At 48.3% G+C, this 20,112-nt stretch overlaps 1 protein-coding gene across 4 annotated transcripts in view; it reads right to left on the bottom strand.

Annotated features, from left to right (window-relative positions):
- Slc25a25 (solute carrier family 25 member 25) overlaps positions 1 to 19,745 on the bottom strand; it is a 34,854-nt gene extending 15,109 nt beyond the window's left edge. The window contains exon 1 of one of the 4 annotated variants that reach the window (XM_051166900.1): positions 19,442 to 19,745. In XM_051166900.1, coding sequence (XP_051022857.1) covers positions 19,442 to 19,699 — 258 coding nt within the window. In that variant the 5' untranslated portion in view covers positions 19,700 to 19,745. Of the gene's footprint in view, positions 1 to 1,275; positions 1,647 to 19,441 lie in introns of those variants that run through there. The other 3 variants (XM_051166901.1, XM_051166902.1, XM_051166904.1) reach the window with 3 other exon arrangements.
- Between the last annotated feature and the right edge of the window lie 367 nt (positions 19,746 to 20,112).

Genomic DNA, 20,112 nt, shown 5'->3' with positions numbered 1-20,112 from the left:
TAAAGTTGAGCAAGAGGCAGAAAGTGGCCCCTCTTACACACACTAAGACCATGTATCTGAGGCAGGCCACAGTTGCTGAGACCCTGACAACAGGGAGCTCCTCCCAACCTATGGCCTCCCTTATTGTCAGTGCTCAACAACTGCAGAACTTGTCACCGTCAAGTCCCTGTCTACTGGCGCAGGGTAGACCAGCACTTACAGAGAGTCAATGTGACATTGTAGGGGCATCTAACCACTGGTAGAGTCTCTTTGCTTTCTGACTGAGGAATAAGTATCCAGAACGAAACCCGGGAGTTGAATAAGGCTGTGCCTGCTGCGGACCGCCCAATCTGTTGTTGTAAGTGAGAGCTTGGCCAATCCCATTAAACGGCTTCCTGAAGGAAGGAAGCAAGGTTCTGGAAAGACTGCGGTCAAGTCTCAGCCCTTCCTCTCCTTAAGTAACCCTGGGCAAATGACTGAACTTTCTGATCTTTTACTTCTCCCACACCTTCAACTGGGGAGCGCTGTCGCTTACCTCGGCTCCTGGGAGGTCTGGACGCAAGGACAAACGGTCCTGACCCTTGGCTGACCCTGGTGGCCGTGGTCAATTCAAGAGCCACCAGTCTCTACTCTTCAGTGTCTCCAGCTCTCCCAGGACCCAGCCCCATCCTGAACTTTCTCTGGGACCAAAGTAAACTCACCAGGCAAGAGGACTGTGCCCTTCAAGATGCTGTCCCCTTTCAGCCTGCCAGAGTGGTGCATGCTTTTAGTCCTAGAACTTAGCAGGCAGAGGCAGACAGATCTCTATGAGCTCAGAGGCCAGCCTTGCTTACAAAATGAGTTCCAGGATAGCCAAGGCTACATAGTGAGACCCTGTCTCAAAAACAAACAAACAAACAAACAAACAATCCTATCTGTCCCTTTCAAGGCACCTACCTTCTCTTTCAACTGATTTCTCACACTCTTCAGGTAAGTAAAGACACTTTGGTTTGTCATTTATTTTCAGAGAGACAGACAAATGCTAAGACTAATCTACTGAAGTAAGCCTTTGCCTTCAACGACCAAGCAGGGGCCGTCACAGTGGATAAGAAAGTTGTACAGTGGAGACAGACACTTTGGACCAAATGTGTGGCCTTACTCATCAGCCAACATTTCTCCAATACCAAACTGGTTTTTTGTTTGTTTGTTTGTTTTTTCCCCTAAGTTCTCCCTCCCACAGCCACTCCCTCCTCCTTCTGGGGAAAATGATGCCAGCCCAGTCCCAAAACTAAAAGGTCCTCTAGAAGGTGCTGTTACCTTAGGAAACTGCTCTGCAGGTCCGACCACCAGCAAGATGGTGGGTCTCTTTTCTGTAGCCTCAGCCCTTCCGTTTTGTTTCCCCAAAAAGGTGGACATCTGGTCTCCCTGAGCAGGGGCCTGAGTGCCTCTGACTCCATGATCGATGCCCTCGCTGGCGTCTTGGCACCCAGCTCTAGGGAAGAAGCTAGACAGAAAATGCCACAGCATCTGTAGCATGCCGGCTTGCTCCAAACGCCACTGCTGATGACTGTCCACTTCTTAGGGATGTGACCACAAAACCAAAGGTCTCTAGCTACACGGCTGTCTGGGGAGCTCCCTGGCTGAAGCTCTGCGTGCAGGGGCTGTTCCTGCTTTTTCAAATTCGCTCGCCTAGCCCGAGAAGTAGCTCACTGAGGGAGCCTCCCTGGCTGCTGCAGTAAGGAGAGCAGCCGGGGCTACTTCAATCAAAACTCTCTTCGGCAAGTGGCGGGGATCAAAGACCTGGCTCTTTTTTCTTTCTTTGAACCCCTTTTATTTTTTTTAAAGCAAAAATGAAATCCAGACAGACCTCTCCTGGAGATGGAAAGAACTTGGGGCTCCCAGTCATTCAGCCGTCCTCCCTCAGCCCGTAAGCCCAGGACAGAGCATCTAGTCTGCATTCTCACTGCAGCAGGGCCTGGCCAATCGCCTCTGCCGACACTACCAGGTTCATTACCCGACCAGCACCAACCCTCCAATCACAGGCGGAGTATTTCCTGCCTGCAGCCCAACTAGTCCGCTGGGAAGTACAGATCAGGATGTCTTGCAGAATCAGTGCAGGTTCATCTTTGGAAGCAACTTCCTGTTCTCCCCAGGGTAGCTTCCAGAATGTCACTCGAGATTCAGGGTCCTTAGCTACACCTCCTAAATCACCCAGTGTTACACCCTCCTCCCATTATTCAGTTTTCTCCAACACAAGCCTAGCAGAAAGCAAGCCAATGGATAGAAGTCTCTAGACAGAGAAGGCTTCCTCCCTCAGCCCCTCAAACCAGGCTCAGACTCCCAGCTGTCCACTTTGCTGGGCAAATGAGCATGAGTAATCTGTAGTTTTTAGTTTAATAGCAGACAACCGCAATGACCAATTGTCATCCCTCACAGAGGTGATCAAAGTGCTCATGATCATTCTAGTTTAAATATACAAGGCTAAGGGTGAGGAGGTGAGTGAGCTGGAAAAGGAATTTGCCAAGGCCTACTGATCTGAGTGCGATCTCAGCTTGGAGTGGGGATGAGGGTTGAACCTACTCCATCAAGTTGCTCTCTGACCTGCACATATGTGCGTACAAATATGTACACACTACACATATACGTCAATAAATAAAATTACATTAAAAGATGCAAGCCCTCCCACAACGCTCATTAAACTCTTGGGAAAGACTGGGGAACCTTACAGCCTCACCCACTGCTACAACCTCCAGAAAATAAACCTAGTTACAGAGACCAGCTTTCCAAAAGCTCCAGCCCTAGCTTGTTCCGTAGTTAAACTTGCATATGTGAGTACTCACACCCAAACCCACAAATAAACACCATACACATCGTATCTTCATTATATACAGTGATTTTTAAAAATTTGCTTGTAAGTTTTTCTTTATTTTTGAGAATTCCAAATGTCTTTTGTTTGTTTTGTTGTTATTTTCCAGAGACGGGGTTTCTCTGTGTAGCCCTGGTTGTCCTGGAACTCTCTCTGTAGACCTGGCTGTCCTGGAACTCACAGAAAGCCACCTCCTCTGCCTCTCAAGTGCTGGGATTAAAGGTCTGTGCCCCTCAGGAGGCAGAGGCAGAGGCAGGAGGATCACTGTGAGTTTGAGGCCAGCCTGGTCTACAAAAATGAGTCCAGGATAGCCAGGACTCTTACACAGAGAAACCCTGTCTCAACCCCCCCGCAAAAAAACCAAAAACCAAAAGGTGTGTGCCACCTCTAGTTGAGAATTCCATAAATGTACCCAAAGAAATATCTACTCATTTCCCCCAACTTCCCTCATGTCCCTCTCAACACAGCCCATCCTTTTTCCTTAAAAAACAAAAACAAAAAACCGCAGGGTGGTGGTGGTACACGCCTTTAATCCCAGCACTCGGGCAGGTGGATCTCTGTGAGTTCAAGGCCAGCCTGGTCTACAAAGCGAGTCCAGGACAGCCAAGGCTATCATAGAGAAATCCTGTCTCAAACCAAAACCAAAACCAAAACCAAACCAACTAACCAAACAACCAAACAAAAAACCCCACTAACTCCAGTTAGTGCTGTCCATAAGTACACAGGTCTGGAGTCATCCAACTGGAGTGGGAGAATTCCGTAAAAAGAGTGACCCTCCCTTCCTAGCAGCCATCCACCGGCAGTACTGCCTTAGCTTGAGGTGGGCCCAGAGACCATCCAGCGCAGCATTCTGGCTGGCTTGATCTCGTGTAGATCTTGAGCAGGTAACCTGGGTTGCTGTGAGTTCATGATCCTCTGCTGGCATATGCAGAAATGCTACAACACTGCATGCCATCCTCCAGCTCTCACGGTCTTTCTACCTCCCTGGGCACCGGTGATGTTGGAGGAGGTTAACATGGCTGCCTGGTTCGGGATGGGCACTCAGCATCTGAGCAGGTCCAAATCTCTCGACCCACTGCTACCTACTATAAAAAGAAGCTCCTCTGACCAAGGATGAGAGTAGCCTGGGTCTGTTGGTGCCCCAAACTGGGTGAGGACTGAACCCAAAGCCATATGAACACCAGACAAATCCCTACCAATGAGCTACACTCTTTTTACTCTGAGACAGGGTGTCTTGGTTAGGATTTCTATTGCTGTGGTCAAACACCCTGACCAAAAGCATCTGGCGGGAAAGGCTTTATTTCAGCTCATCATCTAAGAGCCAGGACAGGAACTCAAGCAAGGCAGGAACCTGGAGGCAGGAGCTGGTGCAGAGGCCATGGAGGGGTGCTCCTCATGGCTTGCTCAGCTGGCTTTCTTACAGTACCCAGAACCACCAGCCCAGAGGTGGCACTGCCCACAGCAAGCAGGCCCCATCAATCAAGAGAATGTACTACAGGCCCAATGCAGGGACATTTTCTCAATTTAATCTCAACTGAGGTTCGCTCTTCCAAAATGCCTCTGGCCTGTGTCAAGATGACATTAAAAACTAACCAGCACAGGTCTTAAGCTTTTAAAAAATATGGATTGGCATTTTGCCTGCATTGTATCTCTGCACCACATACATGTCTGGTACCCACAGAGGCTAGAAGAGGGTACCAGATCCCCTAAAACTAGAGTTACAGATGGCTGTGACCCACGATATGGGTGCTGGGAATTGAATCCAGGTCCTCTCCAAGAACAGCCAATACTTTTAACTGCTGAGCCATCTCTCTAGCCTTTCTTGTTGTTTTTTGAGATACAGTCTTACTATGACACCCTGGTTAGCCTTGATCTCTCTCTGTAGACTAGGCTGGCGTCAAATCAGAGACCCACCTGCCTCTGCCTCCTAAGTGCGGGGACTAAAGGTGTGCGTCATCACACCCAGCTAAATGTTTTCCATATTTTATTTGTTTTGTATATTACAATTAGATGTATAAAGTATATGTATGTGTGCGGGCAAGCATGTGCCAAGGTAACACATGTGGAGGTCAGAGGACAGCTTGCAGGAGTTGGTTCTCTTCTTCCACCATATGAATCCTGAGGAATCAAACTCAGGTCATCAGGCTCAGTAGCCTCCGAGCCACCTTGCTGGCCCCGCAGCTGACTCTTTGAAGAGCATGGGGGTCTACATTATGGTACGGCCATGTAAGAGAGTGCTTATTAAGTGTTGTAAAGTCAAGGCAGCTCTTACAGTGTGTGCACTATTATAGGATTGATCTGAAGATAAAACTTGTTCAATGGGGGAAAAAAAAAACCCAGTGACTTCTGTTTTTATATAGGACAATACCTCTGAAAACAACCATTAAATTAGCCAGGCGTGGTGGCGCATGCCTTTAATCCCAGCACTTGGGAGGCAGAGGCAGGCGGATCGCTGTGAGTTCGAGGCCAGCCTGGTCTACAAAGTGAGTCCAGGATGGCCAAGGCTACACAGAGAAACCCTGTCTCGAAAAACCAAACCAAACAAACAAAGAACCACTAAATTAAAGAGGGCTTGGGGTAAGGATTTATTTAGGATTGTGAATGAAGGCTGCCTAACAAGAGTTTGGTTTTCCTTAAATTTATCGACTGTTTCTACACTTCTACCACACAGGTCCCACGGAGTTAACTGTCGTAAGGTTTAGTGGCAAGCATCTTTTTTATTTGGTTTTGTTTTCGGATTTTTTGTTTGTTTGTTTTTGTTTTTGTTTTTTGAGATATGGTTTCTCTGTGTAGCCTCAACTATCCTAGACTCACTTTGTAGACCAGGCTGGCCTCGAACTCACAGCAATCTGCCTGCCTCTGCCTTTAATCCCAGGACTGAATCTAGAGCCTGTGCTAGCAATGGCTCTATCACCTAGTTATAGCACAAGCACTCTGGGGCGGGGAGGCAGGGGGGGTTGAGATAGGGTTTCTCTGTTGACCCTGGCTGTCCTGGAACTCACTCTATAGACCAGGCTGGCCTCTAATTCATACAGATCTGCCTGCCTCTGCCGCCCAAGTGCTGGAATTAAAGGCGTGCACCATCACTGTCCAGTGTAAGCACTTCAACACAAATAAACCAACAAACCTTTTTTCTATTTTTGGACGGGGTCCCTAAGGTACTCAGGCTGCCCTTGAATGTATTCTATTGATCCTCTTGCTGTAACTCCCCTCCACAAGAGGCTGGATTTACAGGCCTTTGCCTCCAGACTCTTCTCTGATTCAACATTTTAAAAGAATAATTATTTTTATTTTATGTACATTGGTGTTTTGAGTGTGTATATGGCTGTGTGAGGGTGTCAGATACCCTGGAACAGAAGTTACAGACAGTTGTGAGCTGCCATGTGGTTGCTGGGACTTGAACCAGTGTCCTCTGGAAGATCAGTCAGCGCTCCTAACTGCTGAGCTGTCTCTCCAACCCTTGATTCAATATTCTTATGTGCAAAATGGAGACAGAAGTAGAACTATTTTATTATTTTGGACTGCTCTAGAGCCTAGATCCCTAAGTAAACACATCAACACACACAGACACAGACACACACAGACACACACAGACACACACAGACACACACACACACACACACACTCGATGGTGGGCATTGAATTTAGAGCCTTATTTATGCAAGGCAAGTGCTCTACCTTGATAGGCACATCCTTAGCCTATCAAGTTAATCCTTTCATAACCCTGCACCCTGTTTCGGTACAAAAAGGTTGAAGAAATGAAGGGGCGTGGTGTTCGAGGTCCCGGCTTTCTCCATATTGTGGAGCTGAGTTGCAGACACCAGGGCTCCCAGCCAGAAGGGAGCATCGGGGAGCTGATTCCTACCTTCCTGCCTGGAACAAGAAAGAACTCAGAATATATGAAGCAGTGTTTTTAAGCCATTGAACAGGCACAAAGGACAGCACTTCCTGGGAAATGCAATCGAGATGAGGCAATCCCTACACTGCCATTGCTTCCTGCCTACAGTCTCCAGGCTCCCACGAGGAGGAAGAGCTTGAACAGAGCTGGGCAATCTCCCAACCATTAAAGAGATGAGGCTGCTACCGGAGCAGTCTGAGTTCTCAGGGCAGGGTACCGAAGAGGAGACAGCTGCGGAGCTGCAGAGGGTCCCCTAGGAGTCACAACACCATTAAGCTCACAGAAATGGATCCTTATCTACCAGCCAGAGTGAACCCCTCACAACACAGGCTTTAAGGAAGACCACTCAAGCCGTTCAACTGCATCTGAGTAAGCCCTCCCAGACTCAATCTGTGGCAAATAACCACACCTTCAGGCTAACTTCAGACTAACGCAGAAGAATGTTTATAGGAATACCAAATTATTCCTCTGGCGTCCAGTGAGGTAAAATTCAGAGCCAGGAATACTTAGCTGTCGTTTCAACTACTCAGTGGCCGAAGTAGGAAGATCAAACATTCAAGGACAGTCTGATAAACATGGCAAAACCCTGTATCAACACAAAAGTAATAATAATAACAACGTTAAAAAGTCAGTTAGTAAAGATGGGCCTCTCATCAGTGACCTTAGCTTTCACTCTAAGTCAGAAAAGAAGAAACTAAACACAAAGAAAGAAAAAAATAAGTTAGGCCAGGGAGGAAGCCATACCTTACGCATCACACTCCCTTCACATGCACAGACCAGGGTCACGGAGCTGCGCCAGTATTTGGCTGAACACTTCCATCTTTGCTGCATATCTCGGTTCCCTGGTGGTTAATGCGGCACATTTCTTATGCCGTGGCATCTAACTCAGAGTCCTGGGGAGATGACTGGTTTCTTCTGCGTTCCCTGTCAATTACTACAACCAATTCTACTTCACTCAGCTTCTTGGGTATGAGACCCAGCCAACTCCAGAGAAGGGCCGCACGTGCACGGTCTTAGGCCCGCAGCCCATTACACGTCAGCAGCGCATTAGCCTGAGGGTGCGCTCTGCTCTCTGCAGGAGGAACCCACTTCTCACGGACCCAGGAAATAGACTGAATGGATGAACGCCTGCCTGAGAAAAAGATTCTCAGGGAATGGACAAGCAAGCAGGCAAATGGCTTATTCCAAATCACCCAAGGAATTGCCCAGGGTAGAATGCCCTTGCACGTTACAACTGTGGAGGGCTGTGGAAGTCTCACACCACCACCACCAGGCATGTTTGCACTCATGCTGACGACACCCACCTCGATCGCCAAGTCTTTTTTTTTTTTTTTAATATTTATTTATTTGTTGTATATGAGTGCTTTATCTGCAGAAGAGGGCTTCAGATCACATTATAGATGGTTGTGAGCCACCATGTGGTTGCTGGGAATTGAACTCAGGACCTCTGGAAGAGCAGGCAGTGCTCTTACCCACTGAGCCATCTCTCCAGCCCGATCTCCAAGTCTTGTCTACCCACTACTCCTCTTTTTTCATTATTTTCATCTCTGCCTAGCACTCAGAACAGGTGTTGCCAGAGGGAAGGCTATCAACACGTTTAATGAAAAAAAAAGGAAGCCAGACTTCATTTGACAGAGAGCCAGGTTGATTTGGCTGGCTGGTTTCATAATGAGGACTGGTTATGCCAATGAGGTCAGAGGAAGGCTCTTGACAACCAGCTAACTGGGTCAGACCTGAAGCTCTGGGTCAGTGGCTCTCAACCTTCCTACTGCTGTAACCCTTTAATACAGTTCCTCATGTTGTGGTGACCCCCCAAACATAAAGTTTTTTTTTTCCTATTGCTACTTCATAACTGTAATTTGCTACTGCTATATGAATCATACTGTAAGCATCTGAAATGCAGGGTATTTGATCTGCAACCCCTGTGGAATGATCATCCAGCCCCTCCCCAAAGTGACTTAGCGCCGCTGAGAGCCAACACAAGAACTCTGAAGCCAACAAAACGTGCGAGGAGACAGCCACAGGAGCTCAAGGCCACGTGGTCGGGATTTACTATTCCAGGGGCACAACAGGCTGAAATGAATCAACCAGCTAATTCAATCTGTGCCTCACTAAGCTGCCTATGGAAGCCAGGGATTCGGGGTGTAAGGCAAGGGGAACAGACAGGACCCCCCCCACCAGTGACTCAGCCCTCAACTGGAGAATGAGAAAGAGCCAGTGTTTGTCCGCGTGGCACGGCTCGGGCGGTAAAGATGGCAGTGATGAAAAGGATGGAGTCCCCTAACTGCATCTTAGGAAGTAACCTTGGAAACTCCTGACTGGAGCAGAAAGCAAGAAGCCTGCACAGCAGCCTCTTGAATGGCTGGCTCCTTCCTGCTGGTGAAAAGCTAGTCCCCACGCAGGGCCCTCGTTCAAGGTGAATGCCTTTTAACAAAGATGTCTTTCTCTGGTCTCTAAAAGAAAGAAGTGTACAAAATGACGCAATTTTAAGCACAAGACTCTTGAGTCTTAGGATAAGAACGAAGCTGTCTGCATTGAAACACGCCGTGGTCCGTTTCCACCCAGATCCTAGTTCTCATTCACCTTAGATTACGTGTCATGTTTCTGAAGAGGACGTAGATAGAAACTGAGGCCAGCACGTAAAAACCCACTTGAGTAAAATGAAGGAAACCTTCCCATGTACACCCTTCCGACACTCTAAGTCTCCTCGAGGACTCTGTACGCTTCCTCTCTCCTTTCTGCTACGTCAAGAGGCAACCCGACAGGCGCAGTGGGGCAGGGCTTGCCGAGTCTGCACAAGGCCCTGGGATTTGAGCCTCAGAGCTGCCAAATGTTTTTGGTTTCTCAAAAACCGACTTAAAGATGCAACGTGGGATCGAGCTCCATCAGGTGGTGCCAGCGGCAGCCCCAGCACATGGAAAGCAGAGGTACATGGTTATTTGAGCCCAGGAGTTCCCAGCCAACCGAGATAACCCAGTAGAGCCAAACAAAACGGATGAGCGCTAGCACGACCATCTTAATTTCCCAGGACCACTTGCTGGGCACTGTTCAGAACTGCTGGCTCAAGAGGAAGAGCCAGGCATGTTGGCACAGCACTGAGGAGACAAAGGCAGGCAGACCTGTGTAGTCAAGGCCAGGCAGGGTAAATACTGAGATTCTGTCTTAAAAATATAAGCAAACAGCAGGAAGGGAAATCTACCCTGAGACCGCCTTTTACAGACAGCAGCGCTGATAAGGGTAGTTGGGAGAATCTGAGAGAGAATGACTGTTTGAACTAGACCACCTCTTGGAAACAATTACAAAATAGATCTAATTATGGAACTATTTACTTCTCTGATCCGATTTTTCCTTTTTCTATAGGTTACAGACAAAGAAAGTCTAGTAAACAAAATACAACTATAATGGGAAAGAAAAATGGGAAAAAAACTGAGCTGTGTCCCAGTGAGTTACCATGGGTAGCTATAGGGATCTGTCTCCCTTCAACACCTCTGTAGCACTCTGAACGATCCACTGAACCTCCTCAGTTAGCAGAGTGTGGAGGCTGAACTGCACACTTGGATGTGTTCCAGATCTAACGTCCTATGGTTTCAAAGTCCACCTGAAGGTAACACTGCCGTTAGGCACAGATGGCTGGGGACAACTATAACCCCAATGCTTGGTGGGGGCGAGACAGGAGGATCCTGAGTTCCGGCTGCCAGCTTGGGCTACAGTGAGACCATTGGGGGGTGAGGGGGAGCCAGGTGGTGGTAGCGGCACATGCCTTCTATCCCAGCATTCCCTAGGCAGAAACAAGCAAATCTGAGTTTGATGCCAGTCTGGTCTACAGAGTAAGTTCCAGGATAGCCAGGACTACAGAGAAACCCTGTGTTTAAACAAACAAACAAACACTAAATAAATACATTGAAAAAAATCTAAATATCTACCTACAAATAAATATGCATGACACTGAGCAAAACCAAAAGCAGTGTTTGAGCATGTAGAGATGGGAGGAGGGCCAACAGGATTGGTTTGGGTGGCCACTGTCACTAGTTTTATCCAATAGGATGATTCAGCTTTGTCATACAACTGAAGTGTAAAGGTTAGGACACAATTTCCTCACTTCCTGGTGATTTAAACTACTCTCTCAGGCTTGGGGTGTGGCTTGGTGTAAGAACAGTCACCTGGCATATACAGGGCCCAAGGTTCGATCTCCGGCAAGGTACAGAACCAAAAGTAACCTCTTCTACTGTTTTTGCCTTTGGCATTTCATTTATCTCAGAATTTTCTCAAGCAGGCAACGATTTGGGTTTTAGTAAGAATTCTAACTCTGGGGGTGGAGGGAAGCTAGACAAAGTTAAGACAAGGGGTGGATGGAACAATGGAGAAAGCTCGGGGAGTTGAGGGAACAGGGACAGCAGCCCTCTCCTTCTCCACTGCTCCAATAGAGAAGGAGCCGTGACTCACCTCCTGCTCCCTGGAAACCCAGGCAAGAGGGCAAAGGCAGCAGGCAGATCCTGCAGGCCTGCCTGACTTATTCACTTAAAAGGAAAATGCATCTTTAGGAAAATGCCTTGCTTTTTCAGTGTCTTGTCAGGTAAGTCTCTTCTGTCCCGCACAGAGAGAGGAGCAGTACTCACCCCTTGGGGACATTCTCAACATGAGCCATGCCTCAACATACTCAACTGGGCTATGCGCAGATGTGCTGAAAAAGGGCACTGTAAGGTTTTTCATACATAGTGGCCTTGAACTTGTAATCCCGCCTCCTCCTAAGTGCTGAGGTCACTGGAATGTGCCATTGCCTCCCTAGTGTAATACTGTAAAAACTCTAAGAGCAAGTCCCTTCCCCATAAGAGGAAGGAGACTGTGAGCTGAACTAAATTGGGCAGAGTCGGAAGTGTGGGTTCTGGACTCAGTTGGCCCGGTTTCTAGGCCTCAGGCCCACACATGTAAAATAGTGCTGGCTGGTAAAACCTTCAAAGTTTGTAACTAAGCTGTGCTGAAGCTTGCCTTTCCAACTTCAATGTCATCTCTGAAACTGAGGTAAGACTTCACAGCTACTGAGATAGCAAAAGGCTATCAGTACGGTGAGGGTCTGTGTCCCAAGAAATATCAGTGGACTAAACACCCACAGTTATAAACAGTAATTCCAGTCCTTCAGAATTTCTTCATTTACTCTTCCTAATGTTCACAAGCCCAGATTCCTGAGAACCCACACCTGCTTCCAACCTGCTTTAGCTTAGGGCTGAGCCTGTTTTCACTGCCACACCCCCTTACTACTATTACCCAGACCACACCTTCCACGCTTCACCTAAGCAAACTGGAAGCAGAGGCACGGTTAACCAATTTGAGGTACTATGTTTCCAAACAATCAAGGAGAGGAGAGCTGCCTGGTATATATCAGACCCAGCATGGAGGCTCACACCTACAGTCCCTGCTACTCGGAAGGCTGAGGACGACTGCCTAGGCTACAAAGTAAACTCAAAGCCAGTCGGGACAGCTTACTAGAACCCAATCTGATACACCCTCTTCTGGCGTCTACAAGCACCAGACAGACACATGATGCACACACACACACACACACACACATACATACATACATACATGCATGCATGCAAGCAAACACTCATACAAAGAAAAATAAATCTGGGGGGGGGGGAATTTTTAACGTAAAAAACTGGAGGCAGCTGGACACAGTGGTGCATACCTGTAATCCCAGCACTCAGGGAGGCAGAGGCAGGTGCATCTCTGAGTTTGAGGCCAGTCTGGTTTACAGAGCAAGTTCCAGAACAGAGGTTGAGAGGGTACCTGATTTACCCAAAGACATGGTGAGAGTCAGGATTTAACAGCTGTTGCCAAGCTCCAGCTCTTTCCACCATGGCACACAGAACTAAAACTTCCATGAAGCAGGACACTTCAGGCAGGACAGGAACAAAGGTGGAGTTCAAGAACTTGAGACCTGCTGGGATACAGCGGGACATTTCTTTGATCTTATCATGAAAGCCACAGGTGTCACAGCATGACTCTTGCAAGCTTCCTGGTGCCCAGAATGGAATGGGACAATGATAAGTCTGGATGCTGTTTGGAATACAGGAGTTTTTGGCACAAACCAGAGTCATCTGGGAAGAGGGAACCTCAACTGAGGAACTGTGTTTGATTGGCCCAAGGGGGCAGGAGTTTCCTAATTGCTAATTTATACAGACAGGGAGGGACCAGCCTAGCGTGGGCAGGGCCATCTCTAGGCAGGTGGGCCTGGGCTGCAGAAAAAAAGTAGGTAAGCAAGCCAGAGGAAGAAGGCCCCTAAGCCTCTGTGGTCTCTGCTCCAGTTCTTTTTTTTTTTTTTCCCTTTTCTTTCCCCGAAACAGGGTTTCTCTGTGTAGCTCTGGCTATCCTGGAACTTGCTCTGTAACCAAGCCAGCCTTGTACTCACAGAGTGGAGTACACAAGCTGGACGCAATGCCTCTGCCTCCCCAAACGCTGGGATTAAAGATGTGCACGGCCACCACCTAGCTCGTTTTGACATTTTCCTATAAGGATATTGGTTTCTGGATTGCTAAAGGGCTCTACATGACTCTTGTGTGCCTGGGGCATTTGTCAGCACATGAGTAGTAGATACAAGACTATAGGTCTCAGATGGCAAAGAGCTAGCAGAATCCAGGTTACAGGTTGAATGACCACCCTTGAAGGATGCCACAGGGAGGATCTTACTTAAGGTGGAAAGCTGGATGGCAAATGCATGACTTTGGTGGCCAGTGACTCTTTTAAGTCCTGTTCTAAGCCTTTAATCCCAGAACTCGGGAAGCAGATAGAAGATCTCTTTGAGTTCAATGCCAGCCTGGTCTACATAGTGAGTTCCAGCAAAGCCAGGGCTTCAGTGTCTTGAAAGAAAAAAAGAAGCAGCCGGGTGTGGTGGCACACACCTTTAATCCCAGCACTTGGGAGGCAGATGCAGGTGGATCGCTGTGAGTTCGAGGCCAGCCTGGACCAAAAACCAAGTCTAGAACAGCCAAGACTACACAGAGAAACCTTGTCTTGAAAAAAAAGAGAGAGAGAGAGAGAGAGAGAGAGAGAGAGAGAGAGAAACAAAACACCTTACAGCTGGATCTCATGGAGGCAATTTCTAATAGGAAATGTAAAAGTAGTAGATGAAATCGGCTTTAATCCAGTTTTGTCCACTGGTCTTAGCCCACAGCTGTATTTAGCTGGACTATACAGGAATCCCGACAGAGGATCTGTTTGCTTCACTCCCATGTGGTGTCTGGGGGAGTTCAGCAATTAGCGACTCTCTAGACATCAAAGTAGTGCATCTGCGAAGCTGCACTTCAGACAGGGAGGATTCTTTTTTTTTTTTTTTTTTGGTTTTTCGAGACAGGGTTTCTCTGTGTGTAGCCTTGGCCGTCCTGGACTCACTTTGTAGACCAGGTTGGCCTCGAACTCACAGTGATCCGCCTGCCTCTGCCTCCCGAGTGCTGGGATTAAAGGCGTGCGCCACCACGCCCGGCTTGTTTTTGTTTTTTTGGTTTTTTTTGTTTTCCCAAGACAGGGTTTCTCTGTGTAACAGCTCTGGCTGTCCTGCAACACACACTCTCTCTCTCTGTAGACCAGGCTGGCCTCGAACTCACAGAGATCCTCCTGCCTCTGCCTCCCAAGTACTGGGATTAAAGGTGTGTGCCACCCTCCACCCCCGCCCGCCTTTGGGGAGTATTTTGAAGGCAAGGGCTTACTCTGCACTTCAGGCTCTCCTTGAATTCTCAACCCTTTCCCACTTGCCTCCCCAGTGCCACTATGCCCACTTTTCACATTGGTCCCATGATCATAAATTTGAGCCAATAATGAATTTGGCGACAATATAGCACAGTCACTTTAATAAATAGAGTCAGTCTAATCTTCTCCTAATGAGCGATTACATTATTCCCAGTTATGTCTAGCCTCTTTCCAAGACAAAGGCTCTTCCTTAGCTGGCATAGAGCTCACTCTGAGGCTGAGGCAGGAGACTAGACACAAGTTCCAAGACAGTCAGGGCTAGAAGAGACCCTGACTCCACCTTAAGGAGGGCTGGGGGAAGACTAGGGGTGTACCTCAATTGGTAGAGCACTCACCTAACACGCACAAAGCCCAGGACACGGCCACCTGTGACCCCAGCACTCAAGAGACAGAGGTAGAAGGATCAGAATTTCTCAAATTAGTCTCAGCAACATAGAACATTCAAGCCTAGCCTGGGCTAACTGAGCTCCTGTCTCAAAGATAAGCTCTTACTTACATAGACAAGACTGTCTTATCAAAATCTGCCTGCTTTGAGCCAACCAGAAAAAGGTAGGAAGTTTCGGGATGCTGTCTGGCTACCCAATGCTAGCTCAACATAACAGTCTTTCATTTGATGACTTCCGGTCAACAGAGCCTGCCTCATGTGTAGATTGCTCAGGTCAAGGAAAGAGACTGGGCAGGGTGGACTCTTATCTCTTAACAGGGGACCCTTGGGATAACCTTAAAGGCTGAACTTTGGAAGCAACATGTGTGGCTGTGAATGGGCTGGAGATGTGACTCAGTGACACATCACTTGTTTACAATGCACTAGACCCTGGGTTTAACCTCCCCAGCACTATAGCAAGTAGAGGGGAGGACAGAGAACATTCCATCTTTCTCAAATTCACCCCAAAGGCCTGGATCCCACATCATTAAAGATGTCTTGCAGTATTTGACAAGCTGGGGTTGAACTCTTGGACTCAAGTGATCTTCCTACCCCAGTCACTCTCCTAAGCCCAAGCGGAAACCGCAGGCATATGCCACCATTAAGGGCCTCATCCTTTTGAATGGCTTTTTCTTCCCCTGTAAAATGACGTAAACCGTGTCACTGCCATGTTTGCTTTCATAGGACTCCAATTGTGCACAAAAGTCTCTAGATAAGCGAACTTAGCCCAGCATCTAGAATGTTCTCCTGCATGACGCCTTTGCCCCTGTGAGAGCCCACAAGCCTTAACTAGAGAGAAGTACAACCGCTTACAGACAGCACAAACGGCTTTCTCTCTCTACTTGGCTGCCAAGTCCTAACCTGTGTTTTAAAACATAAATTTTGTTTGGTCACATGAAAATGCCCAAAATAGTCAATGCTATAATTAGCCCAGGCTGAGTCTCATTTTAAAGTCACTACCGGTGGCGTCATCTTTTACTCTTTCTTTAATAAACCCTTCCTTTCCTTTTGTCCCAAGACAGGCTTCCTCTTCAAATGCCCCTTACAAAGAAAATTTCCCTGGCTGACTGCCATGGATTCCTCTGCCCATTTCCATTTTAAGTAATGCTTCTGTCTCAGTCTCTTCTAGAACAAAGGCAGAAAGCAAAACTCGCTGGTTTATTTTTAAAGAAAATATCTTAACGTTTCAAGCTGTTATAAGCTGGCAAGAGGCTTTGCGGAATCACATGACCCCAGTTCACAGCATCTTCTGCTCAGAGCTCACAGCTGATTCCTGTGAAAACCTCCACCTCAGACCAGTTTCCCAAGGGCCACAGGAAGCAGCTTCCAACTGTACCATGTTTCTCAAGGCTTATCCCACAGCAGGCACCCAAGGCCTTTGGCTCTTACCAGTTCTGTAAAAACAACAGTGCTGCCTTTTTCTTTAGGCGGCTAATAGTAATGAATTCAACAGGAAGTGGTGGTGGTGGTGTTTTGTGTGTGTGTGTGTGTGTGTGTGTGTGTGAGGTAGGGTGTCTTGCTGTGGCGTAGTTATTTACAGAAAGAAGCATTTTTCTTTCTAATGTTAAAATGTTTCCCCCAAATCAATAAAACTAATAAAGTAAATCATTTCTAATCTTTCTCAAAGCCACATAACAATTTAAGTTGTTCAAACGCTGGAAGAAGAGGGGAAGAGAGATGAGTAAGAACAAAGTGTTAATGAGGTATACATGAAAGGGCCATAATGACACACATTACTTAGTATGCTAAATTATTTTTTTTAAAAAAAATAAAGCTAGAAAATCTCAAGAGTTAATAGTAAATCCATGCCTCAAACAAAGTTTTTAAAAATCCTTTTAGGATATTCCTCTCTTGGAGCCCTTCCCACTCTTGGGAGTTCTGACTTCTTAATATATCTATATTCAGTCTGCTTTAAAAAAATAAAAACAACTTCGAAGTGGGCGCGGTGGTGCACGCATTTAATCCCAGCACTCAGGAGGCAGAGGCAAGTGGATCTCTAAGTTCAAGCCCAGCCTGGTCTATAAAGGGAGTCCAGGACAGCCAAGGCTACACAGAGAACCCTTGTCTCCAAAACCAAAACCAAAAAAAGTTTCATGTCACAGAACTTAGGTCAAATGCTTTGGAACCCAAGTAACCAGACAGAGCTAAGCTCCTTTAGGTTAACCAAAGGCTCTTTTTTTCATAACAATAATCCCAGCATGGGGTTGGGACAGGCAGAAGGACACTGAGGTAGGAGGACAGCTGTGAGTGTGAAGCCAGCCAGGGCTACAGCGTGAGTTCTGGGCCTAAACTATCAGAGCAAGAAAATGTCTCAAACCAAGCAAACAAACAGGTTTTCTCTTAGCCCTGGAGAATGGTCACTCTCTCCTTAGTCGCCTCTAGTCAAAAATCACTGCCAAAGAAAGGATTAGGGTCAATATCAGATGTGCTACGAATTGCCAGGACATTGTGACTCCTGTAGAGTCACAAAGCTTGGCATAAACATGGGATACACTCGAACGTCAGTTGTCCTTCACATGCCTGGCACCACAGACAGCTATATAGATTCTTAAGAGCAGGAAGGTTCACCTGAACCCCCAAGCTGCACTGAGCCCCCCCAATTTAGCTATCCTGGCTTCAAAAAACGATTTATGCTGGACGCAGTGGCGCACACCTTCAATCCCAGCACCGGGGAGGCAGAGGCAGGCAGACCCCTGTGAGTTTGAGGCCAGCCGGGTCTACAGTAATTTCCAGAACAGCCAGAACTATATAGTGAGACCCTATCTCAAAAAAAACAGAACAAAACAGAAAGAAAAATGATTTACTCATTGGGTATATATGGGGAAATATCCAGTTTATAATACTATTGTGTATAAAACTAACTTTTTCTTTCATTTAGTTAGGTAGGTAGGTAGGTAGTTTTTCTAGATAGAGTTTCTCTGTGTAGGGCTTGGCTGTACTGACACTCCCCATGTTGAACTCAAGGCCTGCCTGTGCCTCCTAAATGCTGGGATTAAAAGCACGTGCCACCATCGCCTGCCTAAAATTAACTTTTCTGTTCGTTTGGTTTGGTTTGGTTTTAGGCTAAGAGAACTGTGAGTTCAAGGCCAACCTAATTACACAGAGAAGCCATATCTTTAAATCTCTTGAGGTTACCCCAAGGATTCTGCTTTACAGAGCCATCCTTGGCCTTCCTACGCTGACCCTAAGTAGGTTAAATACCTTGGATGCTGATCCAAGATTATCTTGGACGTGATATCAGAGTTGCGGCCACCTAAGTAACAAACTGGCATAATCCACTGCAGCTGTACCCGGTTTTCTTCCTGCTTGTCTGTGAGATTCTTACTTACTGTACATACACATGAACCAACACTGACTCTGGGAACAACCTGGTTGCTAGGCAAACTGCTCATTAGAACCATCCCAGATAGTATGCCAGGCTAGGCATACAGTAATGAAATACTTGGTAAAGGTAGCCGCAGCTACCATCAAACTGAAAGACCAGCCATGGGACAGAAAGGGAAGAATAAGCCTCTGCTCTGGGCTTCTTATGCCGGGAGAACAGCACTGCTGTTTCTCTCAGGCCCAGACATAGACATTTCCCCCAACCCGGTCTCTGTGTCTTGGCCCCACACACCCCACTCCAGCCAACTGTATCCTTAGACGGATCTCACTTTCACTTTTTGAAAAAATTTCCCAGCTGGACAGTGGTGCCACACAACGCACTCGGGAGGCAGAGGCAGGCAGACCTCTGACGTTGAGGCCAGCCTAGTCTACAGAACAGGGCAGCCAGGGGCCACACAAAGAAACCCTATTGAACACCCTATCTTGAAAAACAAAACAAAACAAACAAACGAAAAAAGAATCTTTCTTCAAATTCTTTAACGTATCCCGGACTCCAACACCGTAAAGGGATCGTGACGCAGTGTTCTTGAACAGCACGGGGTAGGAGGTGGGGGGTGGGGGGCGCGGCCTAAGCCATGAGAAAGAACTGTTCAGTCCTCATCACCCACATCCACACAGATCTGCCTAGAACCTCAGTTCCCATTTTTTTCTTCCCCAACACCCACATGTTTCTGTGAGCAACCAGATTAGGGGCCCCGGTGGCATGGAAACGAGTGGGGGAAAATAAAAGAAATGGGGTGCCGGTGAGAATGGATGGATAGGACCCTGAGTGTTGGGGGGGGTGGCACCAACTTGGCCTTGAGGTCCGGAAGGCATTCTTAAAATTTGTCCTTCTACCCTGAGTAAAGTAGGAGTAAGAAGGGACTTTCTGCCCATCAAAGAGACCCAAGGGTGCCCACCTGTAGCCACGACGAGCTTTTCCCACGGCCCGAACACCCACTAGAGGAGCCCCACGCTCAACACGGCGTGAATTCCCTTTCCATCTGTCAGTCGAGGGACACTATACCCCAACACCAGGGGTCCTGCTCAGCTCCAGCAGCGTCCACCCAAACCTGTCAGACTCCAGAGGGCTGACCGACAGAGAAGTCCCGTGGTCCTGACCTGTCCCCGCGGCCCGGGTCGCTCCTCCAGGATCCTCCCCCACCCGCGCGGACGACGCACGCGAGCTTACCCGGAGCTCGCCCTCCGTGCGGTGCAGTCCCAAGCGCCGCAGCCCCACTGCCAGGTCGTTGACACACAGGCCGCCGTCGCGGTTGACGTCGAGTGTTTGGAAGAGGCTCCACAGACGCAGCCGGTGGTCCGGGCCGCCACACACGGCGCCACCGCACGGGTCCCCTACAGAAGCGGGTGAGGAGGCGGACGACGAGGCGGTGGCGGTGGCGTCCGGCGGCGGGGAGGCCACGCAGCGGCACAACACACTGCTCACCATCGGGCGCGAGGCGGGGGCTCCGGGCGCGGGGGCTGAAGGCGGCAGGCGGGCGACCGAAGCGCAGAAGCACGCCGGCTTTCCACGGACACCAAGCGCGGGCTCCTAGACGCCGGCAGAGTGGAGGAGGGAGGGGCCGCTTCCGGGAGCCCCGCCCCGCGGCGCGCGGAGGCGCTGACCGCGCCCACTGGCGCACTGCCGTCCAATCACAGGCCGGGACGCCGGCTCAGGGATCAATGAGGGGACGGGGCCACCTCGCAGGCTGAGAGTCGATTCAAACCGAGGGAGGCGGAGATTGGCTGAAGCTGAGTATTAGGCAAGCTAGAGGCCCTCTGTCCAGTGCCCATTCAGAAGTGCTATTTAGACTGTGGCATGCTGAGGCTGGGAGGAGCGATTGCGTTACGGAGGGTTCGTAG

This window comes from Acomys russatus, chromosome 24 (genome assembly GCF_903995435.1).
Source record: "Acomys russatus chromosome 24, mAcoRus1.1, whole genome shotgun sequence".
Lineage (NCBI taxonomy): Eukaryota > Metazoa > Chordata > Mammalia > Rodentia > Muridae > Acomys > Acomys russatus.
Note: the sequence above shows the minus strand (reverse complement) of the source record. Positions and strands in the feature narration are given on the sequence as shown.